General features: G+C 36.3%; 2 protein-coding genes across 2 annotated transcripts; one reads left to right on the top strand and one right to left on the bottom strand.

Moving 5' to 3' along the window:
• The first annotated feature begins 1,830 nt into the window (after positions 1-1,830).
• On the top strand, positions 1,831-17,028 carry LOC139141284 (gamma-aminobutyric acid type B receptor subunit 1-like). Its single transcript, XM_070710908.1, has 11 exons — positions 1,831-2,073; positions 4,399-4,539; positions 5,712-5,882; positions 6,655-6,720; positions 7,165-7,365; positions 10,128-10,358; positions 11,356-11,419; positions 12,071-12,221; positions 13,301-13,433; positions 13,994-14,116; positions 16,858-17,028. Exons 1-11 carry the CDS (start codon positions 1,831-1,833, stop codon positions 17,026-17,028), a joined length of 1,695 nt encoding a protein of 564 aa, XP_070567009.1.
• Positions 17,029-21,118: 4,090 nt separating this feature from the next.
• LOC139140742 (uncharacterized) lies at positions 21,119-26,135 on the bottom strand. Its single transcript, XM_070710130.1, has 4 exons — positions 25,991-26,135; positions 24,442-24,948; positions 22,620-22,787; positions 21,119-22,209 (listed from the first exon to the last, which is right to left on the bottom strand). Exons 2-4 carry the CDS (start codon positions 24,925-24,927, stop codon positions 22,111-22,113), a joined length of 753 nt encoding a protein of 250 aa, XP_070566231.1. The 5' UTR covers positions 24,928-24,948; positions 25,991-26,135; the 3' UTR covers positions 21,119-22,110.
• Positions 26,136-27,839: the final 1,704 nt, after the last annotated feature.

The raw sequence follows: 27,839 nt of genomic DNA, 5'->3' as shown, positions 1-27,839 counted from the left end.
TCATGTACATTTGAAGACTAAAACTTCAATCTAGCCAATATCTCTAGTCACATCATACTGTACATATATGTACAGTATGATGTGACTCAAGGTATTGAGTTTTGCGTGAAGTAAAAACAAAGATAGGAGACTCTTAGTGTCGGCCATTTGGAAATGTCCGAGTTGCACATCATCTTCTACACTCGAAAGACGCACCCACGGTCCGTTCTGTTTCCTGCTACTATCGGGATTATTATATACAGCATTTCAATATTTCTGAGATAACGATATTTTTTCGGATATGCATTTCAATTGTCCGTGGATGCAGAAGCTTCTACCTCCTTGCTTTGTTCAACCAGATGAATGGGCCGGGTTCATTTTCTATAGCAAACATACCCGGGCATATACATACAGGCCTACACGTAATATGTACACATATGTTTTACACATTCATTTTGAATATTTGGAAACTATTCATTACTATTAAAATAAGTTTGAATAAAAGTTGAAATAATAAGGAAATTATGGTAAGGAATATAATTCAGTAAATGCTCGAACGGATTAGAACACACCACGAATGACAATAAGTAACCTAGCGAAGACATCCCAGTCAAAACAGCTTCGCTAAGTTATCCAAGTGCAGAGAGGTGTAATACTCTCTCTAATCCGGCGATATCCTTCCATACGTCATGCTAAAAGTCAACTTATTACGAGAAATGCTTATGTTAGTATTGGCTTTTGATCTTTCCTTTAAATATGGGGTGCTTAATTATCTTATATTCAGGCCAAAGAGAAAGATTAATATAATTAATCAGTAAGGCGGCTATAAATTGGTACAACTCGGGGCATATAGCACCCGCCTATAAGCTAATACTTAATGAAGCGAATTGTACCAAATCGACTGTTTAGCCGACAGCGGCGGGGTTATCGCTTTTACCGGTACATAATATAAATTAATGCTTGTGTGTCTCTGTCGTCTTATTGGTGTATTCTCGTCACTTCAAGCCTAAAATACTGAAAACTGACGTCGAGAGATCGAACGTCGGAAATTCAGCGCCCGAGACCGAGCATTTTTATAACTTCGTATTACGTTGAAAACATATGCACACAGTACCCAACGACAACACAGGCAGCCGACAAAATGTGACAGAGCAGGTACGGCAAAGTGCCAATAGTACTGAAAGACATTTCTAAAATGAGGGTGAAACATTCTACACCTGTGTTTACAAAAATAACGTAATTATTAAATTAACCATTTATTTATTTATTATGTTTATTAAAACAAACATTTTCCTACAAGCTTAATGTCCTCCCCTTTATTCGTTTCCGTATTAACCCTCTAAGCCAGTTTAGGGGCCCATTTTATCATTGATGAAATGAGCTCTTGTCCAATCAGAATGGCGCATGATAGCGTGATCTAATATAAATTATTTTCTATTAGATAATATTAGTATGCTTCATTAAAGCCTATGAAAGTCTCTTTGTACTCAGTAAAAAAACTTCAAATTTAGTTAATGATATTTATAACATCACCTTTTTTAATTAGAAGGTTCTGAAGACCAAGATTCAGCGCCTTAATTATTGTCCCGCAGACTACCACGAGGCAAACACTCATGAATGTTACAATGGGAAATATCATCCGTCTTTCAGAGTTACTCTCATATTCCTATATGGTATCAATCCTCACGTCACAAGTTCCTAAAAAGTTTAAGTCCTTATTTGGTAAATTTGCGAGCTAAACTGACCAATTAAAATGAAAGCTTCTAGGAAAGTGTTTATAATTAAGTATCCTTATATTATAAATATAGCGCCAACGCCCAAAAGTTTGCATTCAGGACAGAGACGACGAAGATGTGGCAATACACGCAAAAGATATTTCTGGTGGTAATAGCATGGTCCGGCTGTATAGGAAATCTTTCAGCAAACAAAACTGTCCTGTACATCGGTGGACTTTACCAATCAGTGGCTGTTCCTGGTGTTAACGAAGAGATGCAGTATGGAACGAAGAAAGCATTAGACTTTGTTAACGCAAATTCGCACATTCTCAAAGAATATGAGTTGGTGATGATTGAAAACTTTACAAGTATTGATCTGGTAGGTTTCAAACGTTGTTGAAAAATGGACTTTAACACAAGCAATGACGTTAACTATCCTATTTTCTTTTCCGATTTCGTTTCATAAGCAATGCTGAAATGACAATATCACTGTTTTTTATGCAATTTTCTAAAGAGAAACGATGAAATAGCCTCTTCAAATCAATGAATCTTAAATAATGTTGATGCATTGTGTGATGAAGGTTTTATACGTCTAGGTTTGCTGTGTTTGCATTTACTTAGAGAACACGAATAGTACAGCTGTTACAAGGTTAGCATATGTTCATGATTCTGTGATGCCAAAAGCTTAAAAGTTTGTAGTCACGACAGTGCCCGACAACGTACCATTACATGCACAGGGTGATGTTTGTGATAATATTATGGTCTACTGTGTAGACAGGCTTCTTGCTGACAAAATTCCCTTTATACGTGTATACGTGTATCGGTGAACTTTTACTATTCAGTCGCACATGCGTTTGGCGTATGCTTTAGATTACATACATGTGAATCCGTATATCCTCCCCAACTATGAATTCGTCATGATACTTACCTTGACGAGTATTGACATGGTATGTTTTGCAGTTGTGAACCAAATAAAGTTTGGAACAGTTAGTTTTGCAACTTTTTTCATTATCGTATCTCATCATCAGAACATAAGTAATACTGCAGAGGTAAAGTCATCGTTATTTGTACAATCTGCTGAAGGAATAAATTAATCTGTATGCTTAAAATTGACGGAAAACGACCTATACTGAAACAAAGATCCATAATGTCGACTCATGACTTATCAGCCAATATGGAACATGGCAAAAAACCAAGATTTCTTCATGATGAACTGTACTAAAGCGTTTGACGGAGTTACTTATAGCCTTGTAGTTCACAAATTACACTATTATGGTATCAGAGGTCAAGACCAAGCTAGGATACAGTCCTTTCTATCATACTATAGCCAAACTATACTAGTAGACAGCGAGTGCTCCTGCAACCTAACAGTCGAGCCTTGTGTCCCCCAAGGTTCAGTAATAGGTTTTGTTCTTGGACTATGTTAACGACATCCATAAATATCCTAACTCTACAGACGTTTGTTAGCATACGACACAATGGCCCATCTTACTGGTACCTATCAAAATGACTCATTGTTGAAATCAACAGAATAACTTTGATAAACTAGGATCTTTTTAGATAAATGGCAGACGTCCTGCCATTCAGTCAAGTGTTCCATACTCACAGTTAATAGAAAATGCACAATACTTATCTTTGCCTACTAATTAGATGGAAACGTACTGAAGCAAAAAATTCAGACAAATATCTAGGTTGTATGTAGACATTTGATCTTAATTTGCATGAGCATATTTATTCTATTTGTAACAAACTAAACAAAACTCTGTTTTGTAGAAATCTCGCTCTTAGTTATCACCCAATATATGGGAAATGCTACAAAGTTCCAATCAGACCTCCTTTTCGGAATCCATACGGACAAACTATTATCAATATTGAAAAAGTATAAAGACGCCATGCTCGATCATGTTTAGTTAGTAAGTGCCGTACCCAATCTAGTGTTTAATGACATTTTGCGCGCATTATAAATGATTTTTAATAATGTACCCAAGACGTTGTTACATAAGAAGCGTTGTACATTTGTAGAGCGCAAGTGGCATATTTCCTTGAATGAATAATTTTTGCAACAATCCTCCACATCTTTTAACATTTAAAGATTTTACCAAAATCTTTCAGTCGACGAAGGTAAATTTATTAGGAACAAAAAGAAGAAATTGTCACGAAAATGAAGCAGTGGTAAAAATAATTGTCATAAACGCATGACTACTCTGGCTACTTTATCTTAATCTATTTACCGTCATTACACTATTTCCTCAAGTGTAAAACAGTGCGGAATTATTTCACCAGCTTCACTCATTCTCGCGACAAAGGTCATCCTTCGCTGACAAAGACGTATTTGTCTTCAAGATAACAAACAACGTTTTGTGTCATGAAATTACGACGAAGCATCAGTGGAAATAGTAAATGTCATAAAAGCACAATACATTTTGAGTCGATTTATCTAATTCTACTTACCGGCATTATATATTCATCACGAATGTAATGCAATTTTACGGAATCATTTCGCCGGTCAGCCATTGTCCACGCACTGATCGCTTCGAAAGTGTATTTCAGATATTGACTTGAATGATGACTACCCAAACAGTACTATTTTGCAACGCTGTAGTGCACCAATTTCCAAATTCAAACAGGCAAAAAACGGAATGTCTTCTACAAAGTGATTATTCTGAAGAAATATACAAGTAACAAACACCGCTTTTTTCATCAGGCAACAATGGCTGGTGACGCCCTTGGTATACTGTACGACTTTATCTACGAGAAACCCCAGCTTCTGATGTTAATTGCCTCTTCAAGTTCTCTGGTAGCACAACCTGTTTGTGAAGTTGCATCTCACTACAACCTTTTGCAGGTATTTTGCTAAGTGCTTATTTGTGACTTATAAATCTATTTGTAAAGATCAGATGTAATCGAAAAACATTGAAGTAAAGGTGGGTGTTGGTTCAACGTCAAAAACCGGATTATTTCTCAAGCTGAGAGCTCGCGCGTATGCCAACCGTAGTATATCGCGAATATACGATGGTTCTTTTCGCTCTCGACAAATCAGAGCACTATATTTGCGCCATCAATATACTGGTATAATATAATAGGGGATACAATGCAGCATTCAAATCGACATAAACCATGGTCATGCTATTCTTCGGTTCAGCACACCGCCGCTGACATATAAACGCCATTCTCGAAAATTATATTAGAAATAAAAGACAAACTGTTCTAATCCTTGTTTCTTATTCTTCGGAAGGTAAAGTCTTTCCAACTACAAAAAAAACATCTTTGATTTTCAATTTCTAGAATAAAATCTACGTTATAAAGTATCGTAAAGGGAATAACAGCCATTACCTTTTGTATAATTCCAATCATTCTTGTCAATCTGTAATAAATACATATGCATCTCTTCTGTTTGTTACGGAGTGCTGCTTCCGTTGCTTTAAGATTGATACAATGTTTTTACCATTATCAGCTTTGAATTAAATATAACTTTGCCGCTAAACTTCAATCTTCCATGTCCATCACTGCATTGATGTTCTATTCCGATGGGCAGTACGTGTAATGCCTTATCTTATTGTTTGCTCGTAACATTTAAACAGCTTATACTACATTTTAAATGAAAATAGTGTTTAATATTGATATCAAGTATAAATGGTTAAACTCTCTATCAATTATTTTACACTTTCGTCAATTTATAAAGAAAGTCGCGTTGATTATCACAAATGCTTGTTACCTGAAAGGCAGATATCTGACGTGATTGATGTAATCATTTAAAATCGGTGGAAGATACAGACTGTAAACAAATAACCCAAAAGAAAATTAAATTAAGTAGTTAATTAATACGTTGGTGTTCATATTGTTTGGATTGGTGATTTGAAGTGTGGATTTATTGCCAACGTTTCACTACAGATCTAAATCGCTATATATCCCTTTCTTTCTTCGGGAAAAACGGTCACATTCATAAATCATTCCCGTTGAAAGGCCTGTCGGTCTGAGACTTGTAAACCAGTAATTGCATACTTCCCAATTCGACAGATGTCCGGCAGTGCTTCATCGCCAGGACTTTCTGACAGAGACAGGTATCCTCTCTTTATGCGATTGTATCCAAGTGACACTATTTTGGTGCGAGGTTGGGAAGCCCTGCTGCGTCATTTCCGGTGGAAGAGAGTGGCAATTGTACTGGAAAATGCGGAAATGTTTTCCTTGGTAAGGTAGTAAACGTCATCATCTACTTATTAGCTGTGCGAAGAATAGACTGAGGTTTTTATATCTCGGTTGAGCACTACAGAGTAATGCTTGGATACTAATTGTATAGTAATGCTTCCGAAAATGTTATCCAAATTTTAAATAGATAGAATAAAATAGCTAGTTAATACAAACTGGACGCAGTTAAGAGGTTTTTCCCATTAAGAAAGGGTAAGATATCTTAATTACGAAAAGAAGCGTCATATTTCAAAAGTAAATTATTGCAGACCGATTAAAGGGTTACTTCTTGTAATTTTTGGAGTTTATGGCATATATATTTCTCTGGGGTTTAAGAATCCAGATTCAAGTTTAAACTAGACAATGCTTACAAGACAATATTGTACTGCCTGAATTTTGCCCAGGATATTTCGTACACTCTACTCTCAATAATGATAGTTCTGATAATCCTTCCCTAAGCTTTTCCTTTTCCTCAGAAACTGAACGATTATCTATCGTTATCTTACCTAAAAGCTCATGAAGGAACTTGTCCAACTATTTGAAGAGCGTGGTGGATACGACGTATTGACAGTGGAGCATATTCAGCACGGGATTTTACCAACCGGACAGTTGCAAAATTTAAAGGTTAATGGGCAGCTTTTCTTCTATTATATCATGTTTCATTCATCGCACAATATATATTTTACTATTAAATTTGATATGCCTGTTTCACACAGAATTATGTTGTTCGATCTTGAATGTTTGTGTAACGCAGTGAATTGAAAATGTTTTTCAGAGACATGACGCCAGAATAATCATAGTGTTGGCCCATGAGGAAATGGCCAGACAGATTATGTGCCAGGTAACTTCACAATATTACTTGTTTGATTTTGTCCGAAAAATAATTATCTCCATAACATACCCGAATTTTAAAACAAAATAAAACCTTGCTAAACTTTTCAAGCTAAGTTTGGTCTAAATTATTTCACTTCCAGTTCACAGACGTGTTAATACCCATGGATACTTTCTTTTTTGTAAAGCAGTTAAATCAAAGGAGCATTTTTCTATCTCAGCAGGGACGTAAATAATGACTTGGTTGATTGATTGATTGATTGATTGATTGATTGATTAGATTCATCTTATTACTACGTCAATATTATTGAAGAAACAAAGAGTATATATATACCATGAAGATCAATCTTACGTGTTGTTGTACCAGCTGCACAAGCCAATTAATCTATTTATCCTCAATGACAAATTCTCTCTAAGTGATTTAACATGCCGCACAATACTTCAAACTCTGCAGGCATATCTCAATAATGTATACGGGCAGAAATTCGTCTGGATATTAATTGGCTGGCTTAAGGCTGGCTGGTATCTGGAACGCATTGGTGAGGATGACGTCACCTGTAGCAACACAGACATGAAATCTGTTCTCGATGGCCATCTCAGCATTAAAGTTTCATCATATAGCCAAGACTTCAATAAAGTAAATTTCCACGGAGTGGTGAGTTGGACTTGATTGGCTTCAGCTATGGGTCCCGCCTTGTTTAGAACAGGAGATGATATTTTAATAAATTATAGCATCTACAGTGTCACACTTCACAACAAATGCTCCCCAACCAGTGGTACATTTTATTCAGTCATTACTCAAATTTGGCCGTTAAATTAGAGAATCATAAACTCGGCCAGTTTTCAAATTTTGAACGTTTTCACCCAGACGATGAAGCTCCTTTTGGTCCTTTTCGAAATAAACAAGTTTTCACTAGAACTGGAAATTAAGAAATTGGTAACAACATTTTAAGTATAATCAATGACATTATAAGACGAACCATTTTTCCTTTTAACAACCACAGAATGGCCATTTAAATGTAGGCAAATACTATTATTCCATCAGTCCACATGATCGTTTCCACTGAAAATTTTAGCTAATTTTTATCTCTGATGTGCTTTCTTTTGACTGTATTTCTTAATTAGGAATAAAACTTTCTGTGCGGTTACCGTATCTTTGTGGGCCGATCTTATGTTTTTACCGATGAATGGAAATAAGAATTCAGATTTCGGTGCAATCCCACCTACCAAGAAAAGTGTTGGTGTTCCTCAATACACATAATGATGTTTGTGAATGCCGTGCGTCGTTGAGGTATACTACACAGTTGGGTCAAATTTTACAAATGACATTACTTACAAGTCATACTTTACATGAGCTTTGCGTGAAACAATGGCAACAACAACACAATTGAACAAAACGTAATCAAGGTAGTTAGATTTAAATGATATGAGTACAAACTTAGCACCTATCAATCTTTGTTCTGATACAACTTTCATAAATTTCGATGTAAATGCAGTGGTTGCCTCGATCAGTATAGCTGTTCCAACAGTTTACAAACTCTCTATGAATAGAGCTAAAGTCTTTAAACAACTAGAACAGTACAGTGGTATATACATTGCTAGTCATAACTCTTTGCCTCCGATTAATCGTTTGTTTCTCACGAATCACTTTCAGTGTCAAGTTTACTGATATCAACTCCCAGTAGTTGCACTCTAAGGGCATATAGCTAGTTTCCGTGCGGGTTCCCCAAATCACGGGGTGTTGCTTCACTGTCTGTGAAAAAGGATACTTTTCATCTAAAATCCTCGCGCATGAAAGGATTAGATATTTGGTACTCCAAACACACATAAAGTAACTTCCATGTGTGCTCGAAGCGCGTAAAAGATCTGCAGTTTCCTCAGAATTAGTCCTCACATCATTGGGCACGCAAATTGCGTTTTCCGAGTGTCACTCAAAAACTTATTACTTGCAAGAAATGTTTCTCGAATCCATTTTACATTATTTTCAAAAATCGACAACAGAAATAAAAAGCGAAAAATAAATGTTCGCCAATTTCTTCAGGGGCACTTCGGCTTATTTTTGAAGACTCGAGGTGGACTATCTGGGGAAAGACGTATTAAAACTGAGACCATATGGTTAGAGACTTCCAGCTCTCTCGCTGTTATAACTTATGTCCACGGCAACTGTACATCTTGTGTCAGATTCTTGTGTCAGATCTTCCCCAGATGGTCCACTTCAAAGTTTTTTTGTACATCGAGCATAGCCTAGCGAGTAATATTCCCCCGAAGACACGTAAAGACAGGTGTCTATCCTCCTCTTTTATTTATTTCAAATGGTGGAGAATCCGGGCATCGGAAAACGGCAAATTAAAAAATGGGTTGTTATCGCCAATTCCCATTTGAACCTCAGAGAAGTAAACACACCACTGCACAGAGTTTTAACTGATAAGGTGGTGTTGAAACCCATTCATTTCGAAAACGATAAAAAACATAATCAACAAAAAGAAAGCGTTTCAATAAGAACATTAGCCTAATTTCTATTTTCTATTTGAATGAATAATTGGAATATGGACAGGCCACCATATGTACCATTATTCCTCTCCCTTTTGATAAATATAAAAATTTCATATTAATTGTATCACACTTTTTGCCGCCTTCGACAAGATAGACAATGGCATTTCGCTCATATATTACGCATTAGACTTGGCAGTGTCACAATGGTTTCCCAGTCGCTCATTTCCTATCTGGTAGTCAGTGCCTGAAGAGTTAATCACTTTTTTAACTATACCGTGCATCGTTAGAAGATTCTGTTAATAAACATGGGTTGAACTACACAATGTATGCTGATGACACCCAAGGATAGATGAACAGGCTCCCATTGACTTAATATATATGTATATATTTCTCTAAGATTTCACTCGCGAACTGGTAAGGTTAGAATACCTTATTCTGATGCTGTCTGTAATATTATAATGATCATATATGGATACAACTACAAATATGCCAGTTCCTGTAGCAAATGTGTGTAAATCAGCTTGCTATCTCCTAACAAGATAAAACAAAAGTACTGCAAAGGTCGTTAACGCTCTCATCGATTCTGTTCAGCCAATTTCATTGTCTTCCTTTCCTTCCTCCCTGCATCCCTGCATATGAATGGCACAAGTTCAAACAATCCAGAATTCAACTGATTGGTTATAAAACAGAACAGGGAAATCTGGTCAAATCACCATATACTCAAAGAAAATGTTTTACCGTCTTTAATGGAAAGAATTTACTTCAACATTTCCTACATAATTTTGAAAATAAACTGACTTTCAATGCTCATCATTCTTCAATTACACTATCAATACTCAGGGTGAACGGATCGCATATTTTGCTCTCATCCTAGTTGACACAGACTTACATATTTGAAATACAACATATCTCCGTATTTTACAGATACCAACAGAAACAGATTTGAAGTTATACACTAAAATGAAATCTACCTACTACTTTGCTGGCTTTGCCTATGATACAATTGTGTACGCAGCGTTGGCTTTGAATCATTCAGAGAAACTGTTGGCCAATATGGATCCTCCAAGACATCTAGAAGACTTTACTTACCAAGATGCTGAAATGGCAAATTACATCAAGGAATCGGCGAAGGGTTTGCAAATGCATGGCGTTTCTGTGAGTTGAAATGGATTGTTTGCATGGTATCTCAAAAAAGGAGAATTTGTGGTCTATTTTAACATTAATATCTATTCCTGATTGGTATGACTGTCACTGAGAATGGAGTTAGTCTTTTCATCAAAAGAATAATTGATAAATATATAGACAAACATACAGACAAACAGCCAGCCAGATAGATAGATAGATAGATAGATAGATAGATAGATAGATAGATAGACAGACAGACAGACAGACAGACAGACAGACAGATTACTGGTATACAGTACACCCGTGGCCACTTTACCGTTGATTAAGCCTACTTGATACAGTCAGAAATTCTGCTTGTATAAACACAAAACAGACCCTGCCATTGGTTGCAAATGAGAGCTAACAGTTGGCACCCATGTTAAAATTGAGACACAAGATACGACTGCTATTCATTAAAACCTCTACACGATAATTAGTTTATTGAGGCAACACATTTTTATTAGATCACAGCTGTGTGTTGCTCGGGACACAAAAGTTTGCAGTGTGTATGGGGAAATTGAAATCAACTGCATTGATTTTCATACCAAGTTGTCTGAACAAGACTTGCATATGGACCAGTGCATGGCCGGTAAAAATACTACATTGTATCTCAATCTTGAACACATTGTGCCAATTTTACAATCCCTGGAGCTCGATTTGCCTTTGTACAAACAGAATTTCTGACTGCATCAAGTGGGCTTAATTAAAAGTAAAGTGGCCACGGGTATTTATCAAATACATCCCGTGACATTTTGCTAGGTTTGTCTTTAGCTTTTTGCAAACAAAAGCATGAGGAAAAGATAAGTCCATATCTAGAAGACAGATACATAGAAGCATGGCCATGGACAAGCAATATTACAAACGTATGCTGTTATACAAGCTCATGTTGCACGCAAAAAAAGGCTTTTTAATAAGAATGCAATCATGCCGTTACAAAATAAATAGCACCCGTAGCATTGTACATTCTACTTTTCTTGTACCTTCATAGGGACAAGTAGAATTGAGTACAACACATGATAGAATTTCGGACTTGATCATAGAACAAATGCAAGGTACGTTGTTCATTTTGAAATAGACAAAACGCTTTATTTATGGAATATTTGAAATTCGCTGTCGTGTTTACAGATGAGAGTGGATTTGCTTACACATGGTGAGTATAAAACACGTAAGACTACTATGTATGTGAAATAAGAACGAAATGACTTGAATGTTTTGATGTCCTGCTTAAACTCCAAACTCTTACTTCTCTACGACTTCGATAATTTACATATGATTGATACTAGTGGAAAACTATCATTTATGCGAATGATCATTCTTCACAGACCATGAGATGGTACAAGTTGGTATCTACGCCATGGTACATGACAACCTAAGATGGAGTGAAGAAGTTTCCGTTCGTTGGAGGGGTAAATCAATCTCATATTAATAACGACTTATAAGCCTAATAATTGTCAATGTTAATATTCTTGAGGACTTGCTGATAAAATTAACTCAATTCATGAATCGACCATATCAAACGTTAGACACTAATCTTTTTACTCTTTGTCGAACAGTAGCATAATCCTGTACATTATTCATCTCAAGAATGTCTCAAAAGTTTAGTGCATTTCTGGCATGGTAATGAGATTGTGATTGTAACAAATGTGGTTCTGTTCTTTTAGTTCTCAAAACAATATGCTTTTGTTGTTGTCTTATTATTACAGGAAAACTACCGCCAACGGATGGTGTAAAGAAGATTTTTGTCAATCTGCTTCAGTCATTAACAATACGCATTGTGACATTTGTCTTGTCATCGTTGGGTATTCTGTTCTCGATTTTGTGCTTGATATTGAACGCCAAATTCAGAAATATGAAGTAGGTCAAGTTGGATCTATATATGTCGAGTTCTGTAAAAATAATATATATATATTATATATATATATATATATATATATATATATATAATATATATATGTCGAGTTCTGTAAAAATAAATAATATATATATATTATACAATCATTTTCAGTAATAGAGCGCGAAGCCACTGCAGCTGTAGCCAGCTGGCAAAGTCGACAACATTGTATGTCCCATGCAGACAGTTTGTCTGGGGAAGTTGAAATAAAAAAGATTTGTACATGGACCAGTGCATGGTAATGTTACATTGTATCTTAATCTTGAACACAGGGTGCCAATCGTAAACTCTCATTTACAACTCGAGCCTCAGACAGAGCTAGTTTTGCCTTTGTACTAGCAGAGTTTTTGGTCTTTATCAAGTAGCCTTGTTCAACACCAAAGTGGCCACGGCTACAGCTGAAACTAATTAGTGTAAGCAGTTTTATTGCAGTTCACTGCAGTGGCTTGGCGCTCTATTACTGAAAATGGTTGTATATTACATGCCTCGTATATCGAACGTCGCGCGCTCCATAGGATTCAATGGTAACTCGCCGATGACGTCTCGGGCCGCATAGTCATCACTGGACTGAAAGTGAACCGGAACTATTTTCAACTTGAAAACTTTTGGATGTAAAAGTCTTGAAATTTCATGTTTTGCACAGAAAATCTGGTTTTGGAAAATTTCGCATAAAAATATTGATAAACCGCATAACAGTAGTTTAAATATATCAATGCGCCATTCGGTGATGAAAATCGTTCTATGTTAACCGTTTTTCGTCTAAAATGAAAATACAGCATTTGACTATAATTTGTCAATAAACGTAAATATTTTGGTATAAACTGAGTAAGAGAGGCATGTAACAAAAACATTATAGCCCAAACAAGGGACTATGTACCCTTAGGGCAGGAGACCATTTGCCCTCCTTACGTCGGGCAAATGGTCACCTACTATTATGGAGCCTGTGAGTCGTAACTTAGGTTTGGTAATCCTTTTGTCATAAAGATCTTACTTCCATATATAACTTACGCCTTACAAATATTCTTATTTTTCTTGCTCTCAGAGTTATCAAGATCTCAAGTCCTGTCTTGAATGCCTTTATTGGCATAGGATGTATTCTTTTCTACATAGTTTTGATTCTGTTTGGATTGGATATTTCAGATGTACCGCCATCTTTGATTCCCGTGTACTGTTCAGTAAGGTTGAAACCAATGCTTTATACTTTATATATAGAGTTCTTTGCGCTGCCATGTAAAAGCGGCATACTTTGCAAAGGTGTCATAAAAGTTACATTCATTGACCCTTGTGTTGTCATGTCAAAGTACTAGTTCTTCGTTGTAATGTCGTTTGGTGCCAACATTCTTCTTGAATAATTCATCACTTGTTAATTCATGATTTATTTTATTTCAGGCAAAACCACTCCTGGTAGCTACTGCTTTTTCCCTGTCGTATGGTGCCTTATGTGTAAAGAGTTACCGAGTTTATGCGATATTTAAGGTTGCAGTGGAGAAGTTTCGGCACATTGTAGGTGATCATTTCCAATGGTAGAGCAATTGAATCTTATGATGTATTCAATGGTCGTTTCATTGCTTTACGAAGACGAGTGTGTTGTTACAGACTTTACCATATCCTTCCTGTCACAAGAGTGGCTGCATATATACACACTCGCACATCCTGTACAGATTCCGACCTAACATAAATCGCTATAGGTTTTAAGTTGCATATTTTACCTATTGCGTTTTTGATGTTATTACAGCGGGTTGGAGACACAAGACTTACGATGGCCATAGTTGTCATGATAGTCATAGACATTGCGATGGTCGTCGTGTGGCTTGCGGTTGATGACTTACGAAGTGTAGCCATTCCCTCAGAAAAGCAGGTAGAGTAGATGAACTATTGGCATATGGAAGTTATTTATTGGATTCATTGAAGTAAGAGTGGTATAATAAATATGGGTACTTACCCACGCTTACCACTAGGCTTCATATGCTAAAGAGAAAACATATACAATCAATGAAAGTACTTTGGTCAAAGCATTCTTCAAATACTTTATCTTTGGCCAATATCCTCCCCTTCCTCCTTTTTCTTTAGGCTTAACGTTAATAATATGTTAATATCAACATGATTTTTTTTCAATCCAGAATGACAAAATGATAACTTAAAATTTTAAACACAATTATTTCCTTCACTTTCGCTTTGGTAATGACGTGATATCTATGCTGTTGTCAACCTTGTTGATGCATAGAGACAGCAATTCCGTGCCATTCACTTTGTCTGACCATATCATTGACTTCTTCATGCTTATAAAGCTGATAGCACATTCGCTTTGGCATAGAACAAGGCAGTATGGTTCGGGTTATAGAAAGCACATTTTTCTTAGCCGTATGTAATGTATCATTTTATCAACATGAAGCTGGTTTAATTCTGCCATTTGAGTATTCATTCGCTTGGTAGTACAAAATACTACTTCATTGTATGAATATTTTTCATTCATCGATACGTTATCAACATTGCCTATTTTAAGTATCAGTGACAGCCAACGTTTTGTGAGGGATTTCCATATTTCTCGGGGATTGTACAAACATACAAGAAACAAAATGGATTGGTGCAATTTCCCCTAACAGGAAATTACCGATGAGAATGGGCATGACCTCCTCTACATCTTCACCTTACGCAAGTGTTACGCTCGCTACAATTATTATTTAATGGTAGCTTCCACATTATTCAAGGCGATTCTCATTTTTATCGGTGTGTTCTTGGCCTGGGGAATTCGTGATGTGCAAATCACTGAACTCAATGAAAGTAAGATATTTTCAACATTTATTTTGTGGTTTTACGTAGATTATTGTTTCTTGCCCAGGAAACATTTTATGGTAGCATGTATGTATATATGTTGCTTCTTATATCGAGTTCATCCACAAGTGAAGTCTCTAATGCGATTATCTAAACGCTAACGAGAACACTCTCTTTTGCTTGGTCAAGTCACTAAGAGTTCGATGTAGACTTTGTCTTCGATGTTACACACCCTATTCACTGCCATTAGTAATAACAGTGACTAGTTAATCATCGACTTTTTATTTCTTCTCCTTCAGGTCGACACATAATTATCTCGGTTTACGTTACAGCTTTCATGTTCACCATTAATCCACTCATTAGAAACTTTGGGATACGACAAAACACTATAGCCATTGTCAATAATAGTGTCATTTTTGTGTGCAACACCATCGTCTTGTGCCTTACGTTTGTACCTAGGGTAAGTGCACATTTCACGGCGGTATTACACTTATAAACATATTGAAATTCAGTTTCACCGAGACTTACACTCGCATTACGTTCTTGTACTCAAGTATCGAAGGTTATTCAGAGACTATCGCCATGTTGTTCAAACAGACCACCATCCTATTTTAGATGCCAATTTTATTGTCAGACCCTAAGCCCCTTCTAAAAAATGTGCTGTCGCTTGACATCCTAATATCTGGCTATTAAACAATAGTGCACCATAAGTTAGTGCTGTGATTTTCACACTAATCATGAATTCACGATTTTTAGTGGATTTGGAAGTTAAGTTTGAATTCGGAATTGTCGGTAGTTTCACAAATTCATATTTGATTGCATGCTTCACAATGTTGCTAAATTAACATGATGGCGACTCAATATAAAAAATCGTAGACACGCAAAGTTCAAAGTTCAAAGATAACTTGATTACGTTTGTCTATAGACACTGAAAAGTGTTTCCAATCTACATTTTCGGATTATCAGACGCTGTACGGGCCAATTGTTCACATCTACACTTCCTTATTTTCATCCACCCTCTATTTCTAAAGAACGGATACAGTATTAAATATCAATTTTGTACACATTGTACGTATGCTTCGGGAATTTGTTTGTTACGTTTCTTAACATAGGCTATATATCGTACAATAAATACGAGGGATAGGCTATACATCGTACAATAAATACGAGGGGTTCATCTTCCTTGGCAAATCTGAATACCAAAAAATACTTATTCAGTCTTTATTGACCTCTAGTACGACCGTAGTCGTGTCAGTCATGTTTCAAACACAAACGTGATATTTACCTGCCGTCGTCGTATCATACCTGAAATCAACGAAAATAATCAACATTATTTGTGCAGCTTAGTTTCACAAGTTCATGCTTGATGCATGCTTCACAATCTTGGTAAACTTACCTGATGGCGACTCAGTATAAAAATAGGAGACACACAATGTTGCAAGTTACAACTCAACGATAATTTGCTTACGTTTATCATTACACACTTCAAATTGTTGCTGCCCTTCAGAATAACATGATACATTAATTTTCCATCCTGAGCCGTACAATCATCAGTTTTCCAACTGCAAGACTGCAGTTGAATACCTACCGTTTAAAGTCGTCGACCAGACTATACCAAAGTCCAAGCAAAAAGGTCCATGTTTGAATAAAAGAACGTTAACATGGGTTAAGTAGAAATATCATTGTTGAATGTGAGCCTATCATCTTTACAACAAGGAAACACATTTTATGCCGCTAATCGTAGCATTGAATTTGCATGTGACAGACATGCCGACAGTATGTCACTCGCGTCCTTTGAATCAAATCATTTTGTTGTTTTGTTTTTAGATCACTGCACTGATCCGAAATCCTCACCAGGTAAATACGAGCACTTTGAACCGTGATCATCAGAAACAGGCTAACTACAGGGGGCAACATGGTGGAGCTAACAGCAAGTCAGCTACTGTGGAAGCCCTTCAGAAGACGCTTGATGCTGTAGGTGTATTTTGCCTTGGTTAAATTTTAGATTTTAAAGCTTCCATCCGTTTTCCCATCTTTAAGGATGTGGAAAAATGTGTGGTTAGCACAAGGTAAACGTGGTCATAGGTTTAGTTATAACGACTAGGGACCGTTTCATTTGTCATCTGGAATAAAGAAAGGGGTTTTCAGTCGACAAACGTTGGAATATCTGACACTTTACAGGCTAATGGTTTACATCTATACTCCATTTTCATCCAACCTCCGTTTCTAATGACGTTGAACGATACAGTATTAAATAGTAATTTTGTACAAATGCTTCGGGAATTTGTTTGTTACATCTAATAACATATAAATATAATGAATAAGAGGAAGTTAATCTTCCTTGGCAAGGCTGAGTCCAAGGCTGAATATTTATCAAGAGTTTTTATTCATCTCTAGTACAACCGTAATCGTGTTAGACACTTATAGAACAGCTTCATATGAACAATAGCCAGCTGTTACCAAATCCTTGATTTCTGAAGCAGCGACACAATGCATGCTTGGAAAGGGATAAATAGGTTACACTAAGTCTTAAAGGAGTGGAATATTAAGGTGAAGGCGACAGATTAAGTTTAATACCAAAACAAGCAATTTGCTTTCGTTAAGATGTTTTATAACACATAAATTTATAGGGCATGAGTGCCTTCAAAGACATAGAAACATTACATGCAAGATTTCAATTGAATTTGCAGGTAACGTATTAGCTAGGGAGTCCTTCACACCTGCGCCCATTGAAATGTTTATCCTGCTTCCCACTGTGGCAGTCCTCCTAGCCTGATCAAAATATATTATTAAACCTCGTCGATTTTCTCTGATATTTTTAAAGAAAACTACATAGAAACTAAGAACTGGATAATGAACTTGGTCATACATAGATAATTAACTGTTGTTCATTTATAAGTGAAAGTTTTGCCATTCATTTCTTCAACAGAATCATGTACACTTTATCTTATAAATCCAGATTTTCCATATACTGCACGACTCTTCTAAATAAATGATTATTTATCTTCAGAAAATACAATGTACCTGGATTGGGAAGTGTCACTAGGCAAGATTTGTACTTGATTTTAAATGTTCTTTTTATTCTAAGCTAATTCAACCTTATTATTTCTGTATTTAGCTAATATGATTACTTATTTGTTTACATATTTATCTATTTATTATTGAATTTTATATGCTGTTTTTGCATATTTGTCGAGGGACGCTCTTATGTCTGCTGCTAACATGTGCATCCCATCTAGACTTCTGCATGGTCAAAGCCAAATAAAATAAAATAATCAAACGCCCCAACAGCTTCACTTGACTACCCATCGCACAATCTGATTAAAATCAGAAGTAGAGTACGGCGACATCTACTTACGCGTACGCGGTATTCTCTTGCTGTCACCTCTCACTACCACAGCTCACCTCTATGACCAAGCTATACATTATGTACAGTAGTGAGAGGTGACAGCAAGAGAATACCGCGTACGCGTAAGTAGACGTCGCCGTACTCTACATCTGATTTTAATCAAATTGCCCATTGCAGTGCCTCGGGGACAGATTGTCGGACTCTCAAATTTCCACAATTCTTTTCTGATCTACCACTTGTGGGGGCTCATTTTAAAGTTATTGGAGAAAGAAAAACTTTCACATTCTTAGTTTTTCGAAAATCAAAAATTTAATTTTTCCCTCATAGAAAGAAAACAGGAATGGCGGCCGTTTTGAATTTCAAGTATCACGAAACGTTGGGTAATTTGTTTCACTAGATCAAAACTTTGCGTGGTGATTCCCGATTTTTATTGTTGATTTAGTAAGAGAATGATTGAAAGTTTCATTCAGGAAAGTTTGAGCAAAAGTTTAAGTCTTTCGCTTTCGAGGCGCATTCTTACCTTAAACGAAATCAATGACTGAATAAAGGATAATGTGAAAGGAAAGTATCTTAAGATATTGCAAAATCTGCAGTATTTATATTAATAATTGTCTGCTTTTGCTTTATTCAGAAATTACAGAAACTGGCTGCGTTGAGAAAATTATGCGAGCGACTCAATCCTGCACTGCAATTTAAAGAACATTTGAAAACAAAATGAATTCAAATGCACCGATCAGGATTGTCAACGAAGAAACTTGTTGAAGAAATCATTAAGAATTATTAAGAATTACTTATGAATATATGTTATTTTGCATTATCTAATAAATATAAATCATTAAATGCCGACATGATACATTTGATGGATCGGACTAAGCTTTATCCACATCATTTGATGAATATCGTATATCAATAGATGTTATTAAGTAAAGTATACTTGATTAATAATGTACATTGGATATACTTTACTTGAAGGGCCAATGTGACAAAATACGGTATCAGACAGAACAGAATAGGTGAAGGTATTTTTGAAAATTGTTTTTTTTTGTCTTTGTTGACTAACTGCTTCTATATGTTAAAGTAAAAACATCAATGTAACATTATATCTAACCCGACCTTATGCTAGTGACATGATAAGAGTGATGTCATTCTAATCACGGTGATACTTTTGATATTAATTTTGTGTAATCTTCTTCATACTTAATTGTACCATTGTATCCAACTCCTCATATTCTTGGAGCAACTGACGATAACACACAGCGGCATGTGGTTAGACTTCAGTGATAGGATGATCCTGAAATATGCTCGGTGGATTTAGTCTGATAGTTATATCATTTTTGACATTCTTACTGATATTTACTATAAGATCTGTACGTGATCATTACTTTTGTAATCGGCCTAATTACGTCATTCAATTCAATTTCAATTTCCTGTCAGCGCATTTCGAGGGGCAAAATATATTTCTTTGTATTACCTTTGCCTACAAGTTTTTACCGGTTATCAAATGTATTCTTAAAGGGACATAAGCTGTAACTTGTGGCAAGTTTTTCAGTATTCTGTTTCTGTATATCATCTACCGCGTCTGACCCTAATCCGTTTGTCATGTTGAAATTTCGAGTATTCTTTTTGTCAACACAGCTTTTATGTATATAGTGATCATTGTTTATTGTTTACAAATGAGTTCTAGTCCGGACTTGAATACAATTTTCAACCATAACAATGGAGACTATACTCATATAGGTTGTATTGATATGTTAAATACTTGGCATTAAATTACAAACAGTTTACGGATTCAATGCAGAAAGTGTAGAGAAACCACAAAACAAAAGTTCTGAAAAAAAAGCCAAAAGATACAGCTTACGGAGCTTTAAGTATTTAAGATAAAACACACACATGGTCCAACAAACTGCAAACTTAGGCGGACAGTACATTTATGGAATTGTTTTCTCTCACTGTATAATGCATGTGCATTTAATAGTTTCTAGTGATGGTTGGTTTCTCGTTATTAAGATTGATCTTTCCTTGAAACGCCGCAGCGAAATCTGCTTTTGGCTTGGAGTTATTGTTATTAGGGCAAAAAAGCGTGTACTAAGACAGTCAAAGTACAGCCTTGTACGATGTCGTTGAGGTGGTTTTCTTGGTCATTTCCTGATTCCTAGTTACAACTCCAACATTCTGTGTTACCATCATTGCTTTTACTGTTTATACATTAAATTGTTAAATCTCCTACTTTCAATGTGGTCATTTTCTGTGATACAAGTTAACGGAGTAATATATTTCATGTGAAATTATTGTGTGTGCGTGTTTTTTTAAGCACAAAGTGCTTCTTTGTCTATAACATAATAAGGAAGATAGCGAGATTGCAATTAGGAAAACCCAGAACAACAAGAAAGTAATTTCCAATGCATGACATCTGCATTCTTGGCTCTGTATATGTGTGGGAATGTGTGTGTGTGTGTGTGTGTGTGTGTGTGTATGTATATGTATGTATATACCGGTATATCGAAGTATGTGGGAAATTCGTGGGAAATTACTCAGCTGATGCTAAAAGAAAAGCGTTATAAATAATAGCACAGATTACTTCAAGCACAAAGCAATAAAATCTCTGGCAATCTGTCTGAAGATTGCAGGATGCATGACAGATATTATTGCTTTGTACAAGAAGTAATTTGTGTTATTATTTATAATGCTATGTTAGCAATAGTATAACCAATGAACATAAAAGACGACAACTTTAAAAGATCGTTATTAACAACTCTTCACATTTATTTATATATTTTAAAGAAAGCGAATCATACATTTTTACAAATTCATTCAGTCCTAGCCTAAAGGAGGTCAACTGTAAAATCAGTCTTTGGCAAGAAGAACATAGGTTGCAAGGTCTAAAATTAAGCAAATTTCTCCGAAATCCGGCCAAACTGCTGTTTCTCAATGGAAACTGGGATATAATACAGAATTCTTGGCTAGCCTAGATGTATGTGATATGAAAGAAACCAAAGTTCTTTTCAAAAGTGATGAACGCCCATTCAAAATAATGGGTAGAAAGTATTCTCTTCTGCAATGTCATCTATTGTATAGATGTTCACTCTTTCAGTCATTCATGATAAAATACATCATGTTCTGTCAAATAATTTGTAAAAATGTTAAATTACCACAATGAACATCCCAACATTGAAACACTCACCATTAAAATATCCGAGTTTTGCTTTGGGAAATTCAGTTATTTCAAGAATGGAACTACTAATATTTTTGTCATCGTCTATATAGCTATATGTCTCAACTATCTCAAATTCTATTCAGTTCTAAAAAATAATTTGAAAGATTAGGAAATACAATCCAAACATTCAACTGTACATGAACCCTCGCTGTTTATTAAAGCAATTATTGAGAAAGGAGATAATAAACATACCAGCATTTGTACATTTACTATTTGGTTCCACTTTTTGACAAGACTTTCATGAGAAAAATCTCTACTTGTGTTTTACAAGGCCACAGTAAATGACATAATTTTGAGGAAGCACATTTGCTGTCAAGTTTTCTATGTCAATACCGTAAAACAAGTATAATCTAATGTATGTCTACTTCTCTGCTTCAATGCAGTTTATTTTCAAACTGGAGAGAAGATACATCTAATTATCACATCAGACTTAAACAAAGTCCTAGCTGTTAAAAGACTCCATTTTGCTTATTCTTATAGTACATTATGGTTAGTACTTAACCCTTGACCCTTAGTCTTAGTTAGATTGGCTGACACTAACACCAAGAGTTATGAAAAATGCAACAACCTGTCCAAAGTAAAAAACCATGTCCCACATCTTGGTACCAACGTTGATCTGTAAAGAAAACAACGAGTAATCTCAGACATACATCATGCATCTTTATGTCAAACATTTGAAATTGACTGCAACCTTCATGGATGAGGGCACAGCTGGTTGTTTAGTTGCACTTTGAAGAATTGAATCCGAATTTTTCAGAGCAATTTTTATGAACAAATACCAGTTTTAAGTGAATCATTCTTTCATTTACTTCACAATAAATCTCAATTCACTAGTTTTTGTTTTATATTTGTCATCTTGGACAGGAAATAACTACAAAATCGCTGCTCAATCAAAGTTCAGAGAACTATCTGAACTTTGATCAAAGTATCTGAAGCAGTTAGGACTGGTATGTACCAGGATAATACAATACTTTGTCATCAATCTCTTACTTCAGTCAAGATACATGAATCTAGATGTTATCTTACTTCATGTCGAACTTCTTGGATTTCTTCTTGTTCTTCTTGGGGGCGGTTTAAATCATTGCATACTTCAGCAGCAGCAGCATTTAGTGACCTTTGACCTTCAACTACATTGTTCAGACAATTGAGCCTGTCTGCCATTGCACCATCATGGTTTGTGGCACCAGCTATGTTCTGTAATGGAGAGAATTATCAGAAAGAATTACCACACTACACCTTGATGATGTTATCATTTCATGGGCAAACATATAAATTTGCTGATTTCTGATCAAAATAGCCAGTCAATTTGGCTGACAACTGGTTTAAAATGAACATGTAGAAATATTAGATGAAAAATATATTCACTAGTTATATTGTGGTACAACAGTGGAGTATATCATTTCATTTGCCTTTGGCATGTCACAATGAGAGTGAACAAAAAATTAGTCCAGCAACATAACACACCAACGTCCTATCTCCACTGAAGAATAGTAATTGTGTGTAGAAAGTAAGCATGAACTCCAGTTTCATGAGATTTGTACTAAGCTTTGTGGGTGTGAGAAATTACCAAGCCAGCTATCCTAGCACTTGGTGTGCCCTCTCCAAGCAGCATGGTCAAATCGTTTCAAGTCTCCCAGCCCCCTTTCTAAGTATTTGTGAATGCAGCCTAAGTGTAGAGGCGATGGTATGATATCAGAATAAGTCAAGACTGGTCTGTCTACATTCCTGTGTAAGCTAAGTTTTCCCTTTGAAACCCCCTGCGTGACAATATATTGCAAAATAAATTGGGGTTTTTATCCGACAAAAGTATTTTAATCTGACAAAATTGTGTTTGTATTTTGTTTAGGCCACACTCATCCTTCTGGAATTGAGCCTATAAAACGGGTCCACAGTGCAATCAGAATTGTTCTTGAGGTAAAATGACTCGCTATATCCTGACCAGGAAGCCTTTCAATTGACCGGTGTACACGGGTCTGTAGTTTACACAGATACCCGCTTGTGAATAGAACGACTAACTACAGTTCCAGTCTATATTCACTGATTGTTCTAGGATGGGGAACTCACAAAAAAAAGAAATTATAAAGATTGTGATAGAACTACAAACATGATCACAAAACAAAAGCACGTCTTCAGAAGGGCTATGGATGTATAAAGTCTCATGAGTGAGATCTGCATCTGAATTTGAATCGTAGTTGGAGTTTATGAAAAGTCAGCCCTACAATGATAGAGGTGGCTCTAACATGCTATGAAGAATTCCAATCCTGCAAAATTCAAAATTCTCCAAGATTGAATTCTTCCTGCACGAATGCAATCATCAGATTCAAGCTCCGCGACAAGTTAGAGTAACAGGGCAATTGGAAAAGCAAAACGGGTATTTGTCATGTTAAACTGTAAAATGAAATTTAGAAGAATAAAATGGAGAGTAATAATGTTGAACTGTGAAATATAACGTTGAATTGCGAAACTGTGAAATGATGAAGTAGCAGGTTGAGTAGAAGAATGTAAAATAGAATGTAGAAAGAGACGCAGAAAATCGAGTTGTAAAATTATAGTACAGAAAGTTAAAAGAAATCTTTAGTTGTAAAATTCAAGTTACTAAGAATAGAATTTTGAGTTGTTAATTGAACTAAGAATAATAAAAAAAGTGGATTGGACACCGTACAATGTGTTTATGCTAGACACTACAGAAAGTTGAGTGAAATCAGATGTATGTAAAGTGCAAACAGAAGTAGTTTGACAGGTGGAAGAGGGCCTAGACTGATGCTTATACCTTCCTAAATAAATAACGTACTTTGGAGTAAGTAATATTGGAATAAAAGTGACAACTATAGAAGGGTGAATCTGTTACCATTCCAGTTTCTGTCATTATCCTCTGTATCAGTGGTGAGTCTCTTAAACTTGATGTTGCTTCAACTCGGTGTCGCAAGGCATCAAAGCTGTCTTTTGCCTGATCAAAGCCAACGTTGAACTGCGTCCGAACACCATCTACCAAACTATCTACACACTCTTTGGTTTCCTTGCTTGGTTGTTGAAGGGTCCCAGTCAAGCGTAATATATTGCCAAGCTGTTTGAGCGACTCCCTGATAATTGTTGTTGCACTGATGAACCTCTGGTGTTGTGTATGGAGCACGCTGTCCCTTCTGCAGTCGACTGCACCCATCATGTCATTCATCTCTGTCTCAACATGGCTGATATCATTATTCATTAACGTCACTGTCTTCAATACTCCTTGAACTGATGCAGGGTTGTACAGATCCACATTGTAGATGTTGATCACAGATTTGACTCCCTTTGCCATGCTTCGCATGGCAGATCCTGCTGAAGCGCCTGCCATTGTTGACAGCTGTGTGACAATCTGGAAGAACGTAAGCATATGAACTGATGAATTTTTCATCCTTAGGACATCATTAATCGAAAGTTGTATTCAGTACAGTTACTCTACCCAACGAGTAACCGTGCATTTGCTTCTAGTCACCTCAACCCCTGATTCTTCTGATGACTTGCACTGTTCGTTTCAACCCTGTTAGGCCTGGTCACCTCGACCCCTCATAGCTTTTTTCACCTCCATGTTCATACCTTTCTTTTGGTATGAGGGGGACAAACTTGTATCATTATCTAGCAAGCACATCATCTGATTTGTTCGATACCCATAGAACTTTGAAGGGCTTTAGTGGAAACCAGTAAGGCTGGGAATGCAACACCATGCCAAAAAAATCAACCATGCCAAAAAAAATCAACAAATGCATTGTGTTCTTGTACAAGGCCAATCGTTGCCACATTTATTACGTACAGGCGCTACTGCGTCGTGCTTGCATTGCCTATCAAACTGGCTATGTCTTGATGCTAGCAGATCTGTTCTCAGAGAATTATACCATCAATAATTCCCCCACTCAAGCTGCATGATACACAGTTACATGTATGCTGTCATGACCAGGGTACCGGGGTCGAGGTGAACACAACCAGCGAAAAGACTTTGTGAATTACTGTAGTCGAAACGGGCAGGGGTCGAGGTGACCTGCTCCCCGTGCAGTTGTACACTCTTTAATTTAAAATCTACCGACTCCCCCACCCTTAGTCACAGATAAGGAGCTCCTTGTCTGTGCTTTAGTCTAGCACCTCTCCTCGGTTACGGCGTGTACTATGTGCTTCCACCGAAACCGATTGAAGTATACTGGTTATCGTACACCACAGTCATTTACTCGACGGTAGTTGTGTGGTATGCATTCGAAAAGTATTTTTCTCCCGACGCTTCGTCGTGTATCGATTCACGTACACATGCACAAAGGAGAGTTTCTCGACTACTTGTCTTGTGGTTGTGGCGCGTTTTCTGCAGGGGAAGGACCACATGGCATTGTATGACTTTGTTGGATCCATAACATAATGCAAGTTCCACATACCTGTAATACGAAGGCCTTTACTAACGATCAGTCGATAAATTTTTCACAGAAACTAGGCCATGTACAGTAAATGACCTCAGCTCAGCTTAGCTTAGCTTATCATGGCGGAGGTTCAAAACAAAAATCACGTGACTCGAAGCCTCTCAAAACATACGTTGATGCTAAATTCCGTCGCACGTGGCGCACTACAGAAAATGCATATCGTAAAAAATGGAAGTGCAGGAGACAGCAACCAGGTCTATTATCAAATATTGTACCCATTGGTGTTTATATTTGTACATGTAAATATGCCTTTCTAACGTATCAAAAAAATATTAACATTTGGTGCCGAAAATAAAAGCTGTTCGAAACTTCCTTTCCTCTACGATTAAACTTCGAATCTCTGATCACAACTTACAAATTGAATTAGGTCGGAGATCAAACCCAAAAGTCCCTGCAAATGAGAGATTTTGTAAGTATTGTGAATCTTCAGTAGAGGATGAATTCCATTATGTAATGATCTGTTCAAAATATAGCACTTACAGAGAGATGTTATTTTCCTCAATAACTATGTGCAGTCCTGGTTTCGTTGACTTAGACCAGAAAGAGAAGTTCATTTACATCTTTAGTCAGTCAGATAAATTACCCCTTGTTAAGTATATTTCAAGTACCTTACTTTCTCCCCCAGCAGCAGCTACAACCAGTGTTTGTTAATCCTTGTATTGTTGAACTGTAAAGGTATTTTTGCCTTACCACACTTCTTAAGTGTGTTGTTGCGCAATAAACATTATTATTAAAAAACGCTAAGGGAGCCGTCATTATTTATGGCCTGGGGGGGTGGTAGGAATCTGAGGGGGGTCACTCAAAAAATCGAAAGCTACAATGGGGGGGTTGCTCCAAAGTAAAGAACAAGAAGGGGTGGCTACTCAATTTTGTTGATATGTACTAAAGCATTTAGTGAAGTTATGAATTAATAACAATAATAGTAAAGAACAGCAATATGTATGCTTGAGATATGTATGTTCATACCTGGTATATGTACACACACACACACACACACGCGCGCGCGCGCGCGCGGCATATATAATATATGTATATATAATATGTATATATATATATATGTATATATATATATATATATATATATATATATATATATATATATATATATATATATATATCATAATACATGTGGTTTCAAGTAGAAACTAAAATCTCATTACACTATGTGTTTCACGTTATTGTGATCTTCAGACGAGAATGATCAGCTATTCAACGTGGCAAGCCTTATGTTAGAGGCTAGTACTGAGTGCATTTTTCAGTATTTCCTGATTAAAGATTGATATACTTGCCTGATCATTCATGAGAAACGTTTGCTTTCTATATTCTACATTGTATAGGTTACCGATAGGGGAAAATGTGTAAAGCAAGCTAATTCTGATTCTATAAAGTTTAAAGCCAGTGGAATGCCTTGACAACAAGCCCATCTTTTATTGCAGGAAAATAATAATAAATAATAAATGTGAATAAATGTATGTCTGTCGCTATTTTTTCGTCTTCAAAAAATGTAATCTTCATTGAAATCAGTGAACTGGAATGTAAGTTTTGGAATACTGTCTCAGAGATTTTTATACGAAAATAATCTGAAAAAAAAACTCCCCAAGTGCCGCCAAATAACACTATAATCTCTATTTTTCAAAAGTTCCAACGGCAGCAGGGCCCGGGGACATCCCCCTTCTGACCTCCCCCCGCGACCGCTTGCGCGATCGCTCTTGGTGCTTTTGCACCATATCTTCGCCCCTTGTAAAAAAATCCTACGGAGAACACTGCATGTCATCAGAGCACTGGATACAGACCTGTACATCAGCCC

The sequence above is a fragment of the Ptychodera flava genome, chromosome 9 (assembly GCF_041260155.1).
Source record: "Ptychodera flava strain L36383 chromosome 9, AS_Pfla_20210202, whole genome shotgun sequence".
NCBI classification, from domain to species: domain Eukaryota; kingdom Metazoa; phylum Hemichordata; class Enteropneusta; family Ptychoderidae; genus Ptychodera; species Ptychodera flava.
Note: the sequence above shows the minus strand (reverse complement) of the source record. Positions and strands in the feature narration are given on the sequence as shown.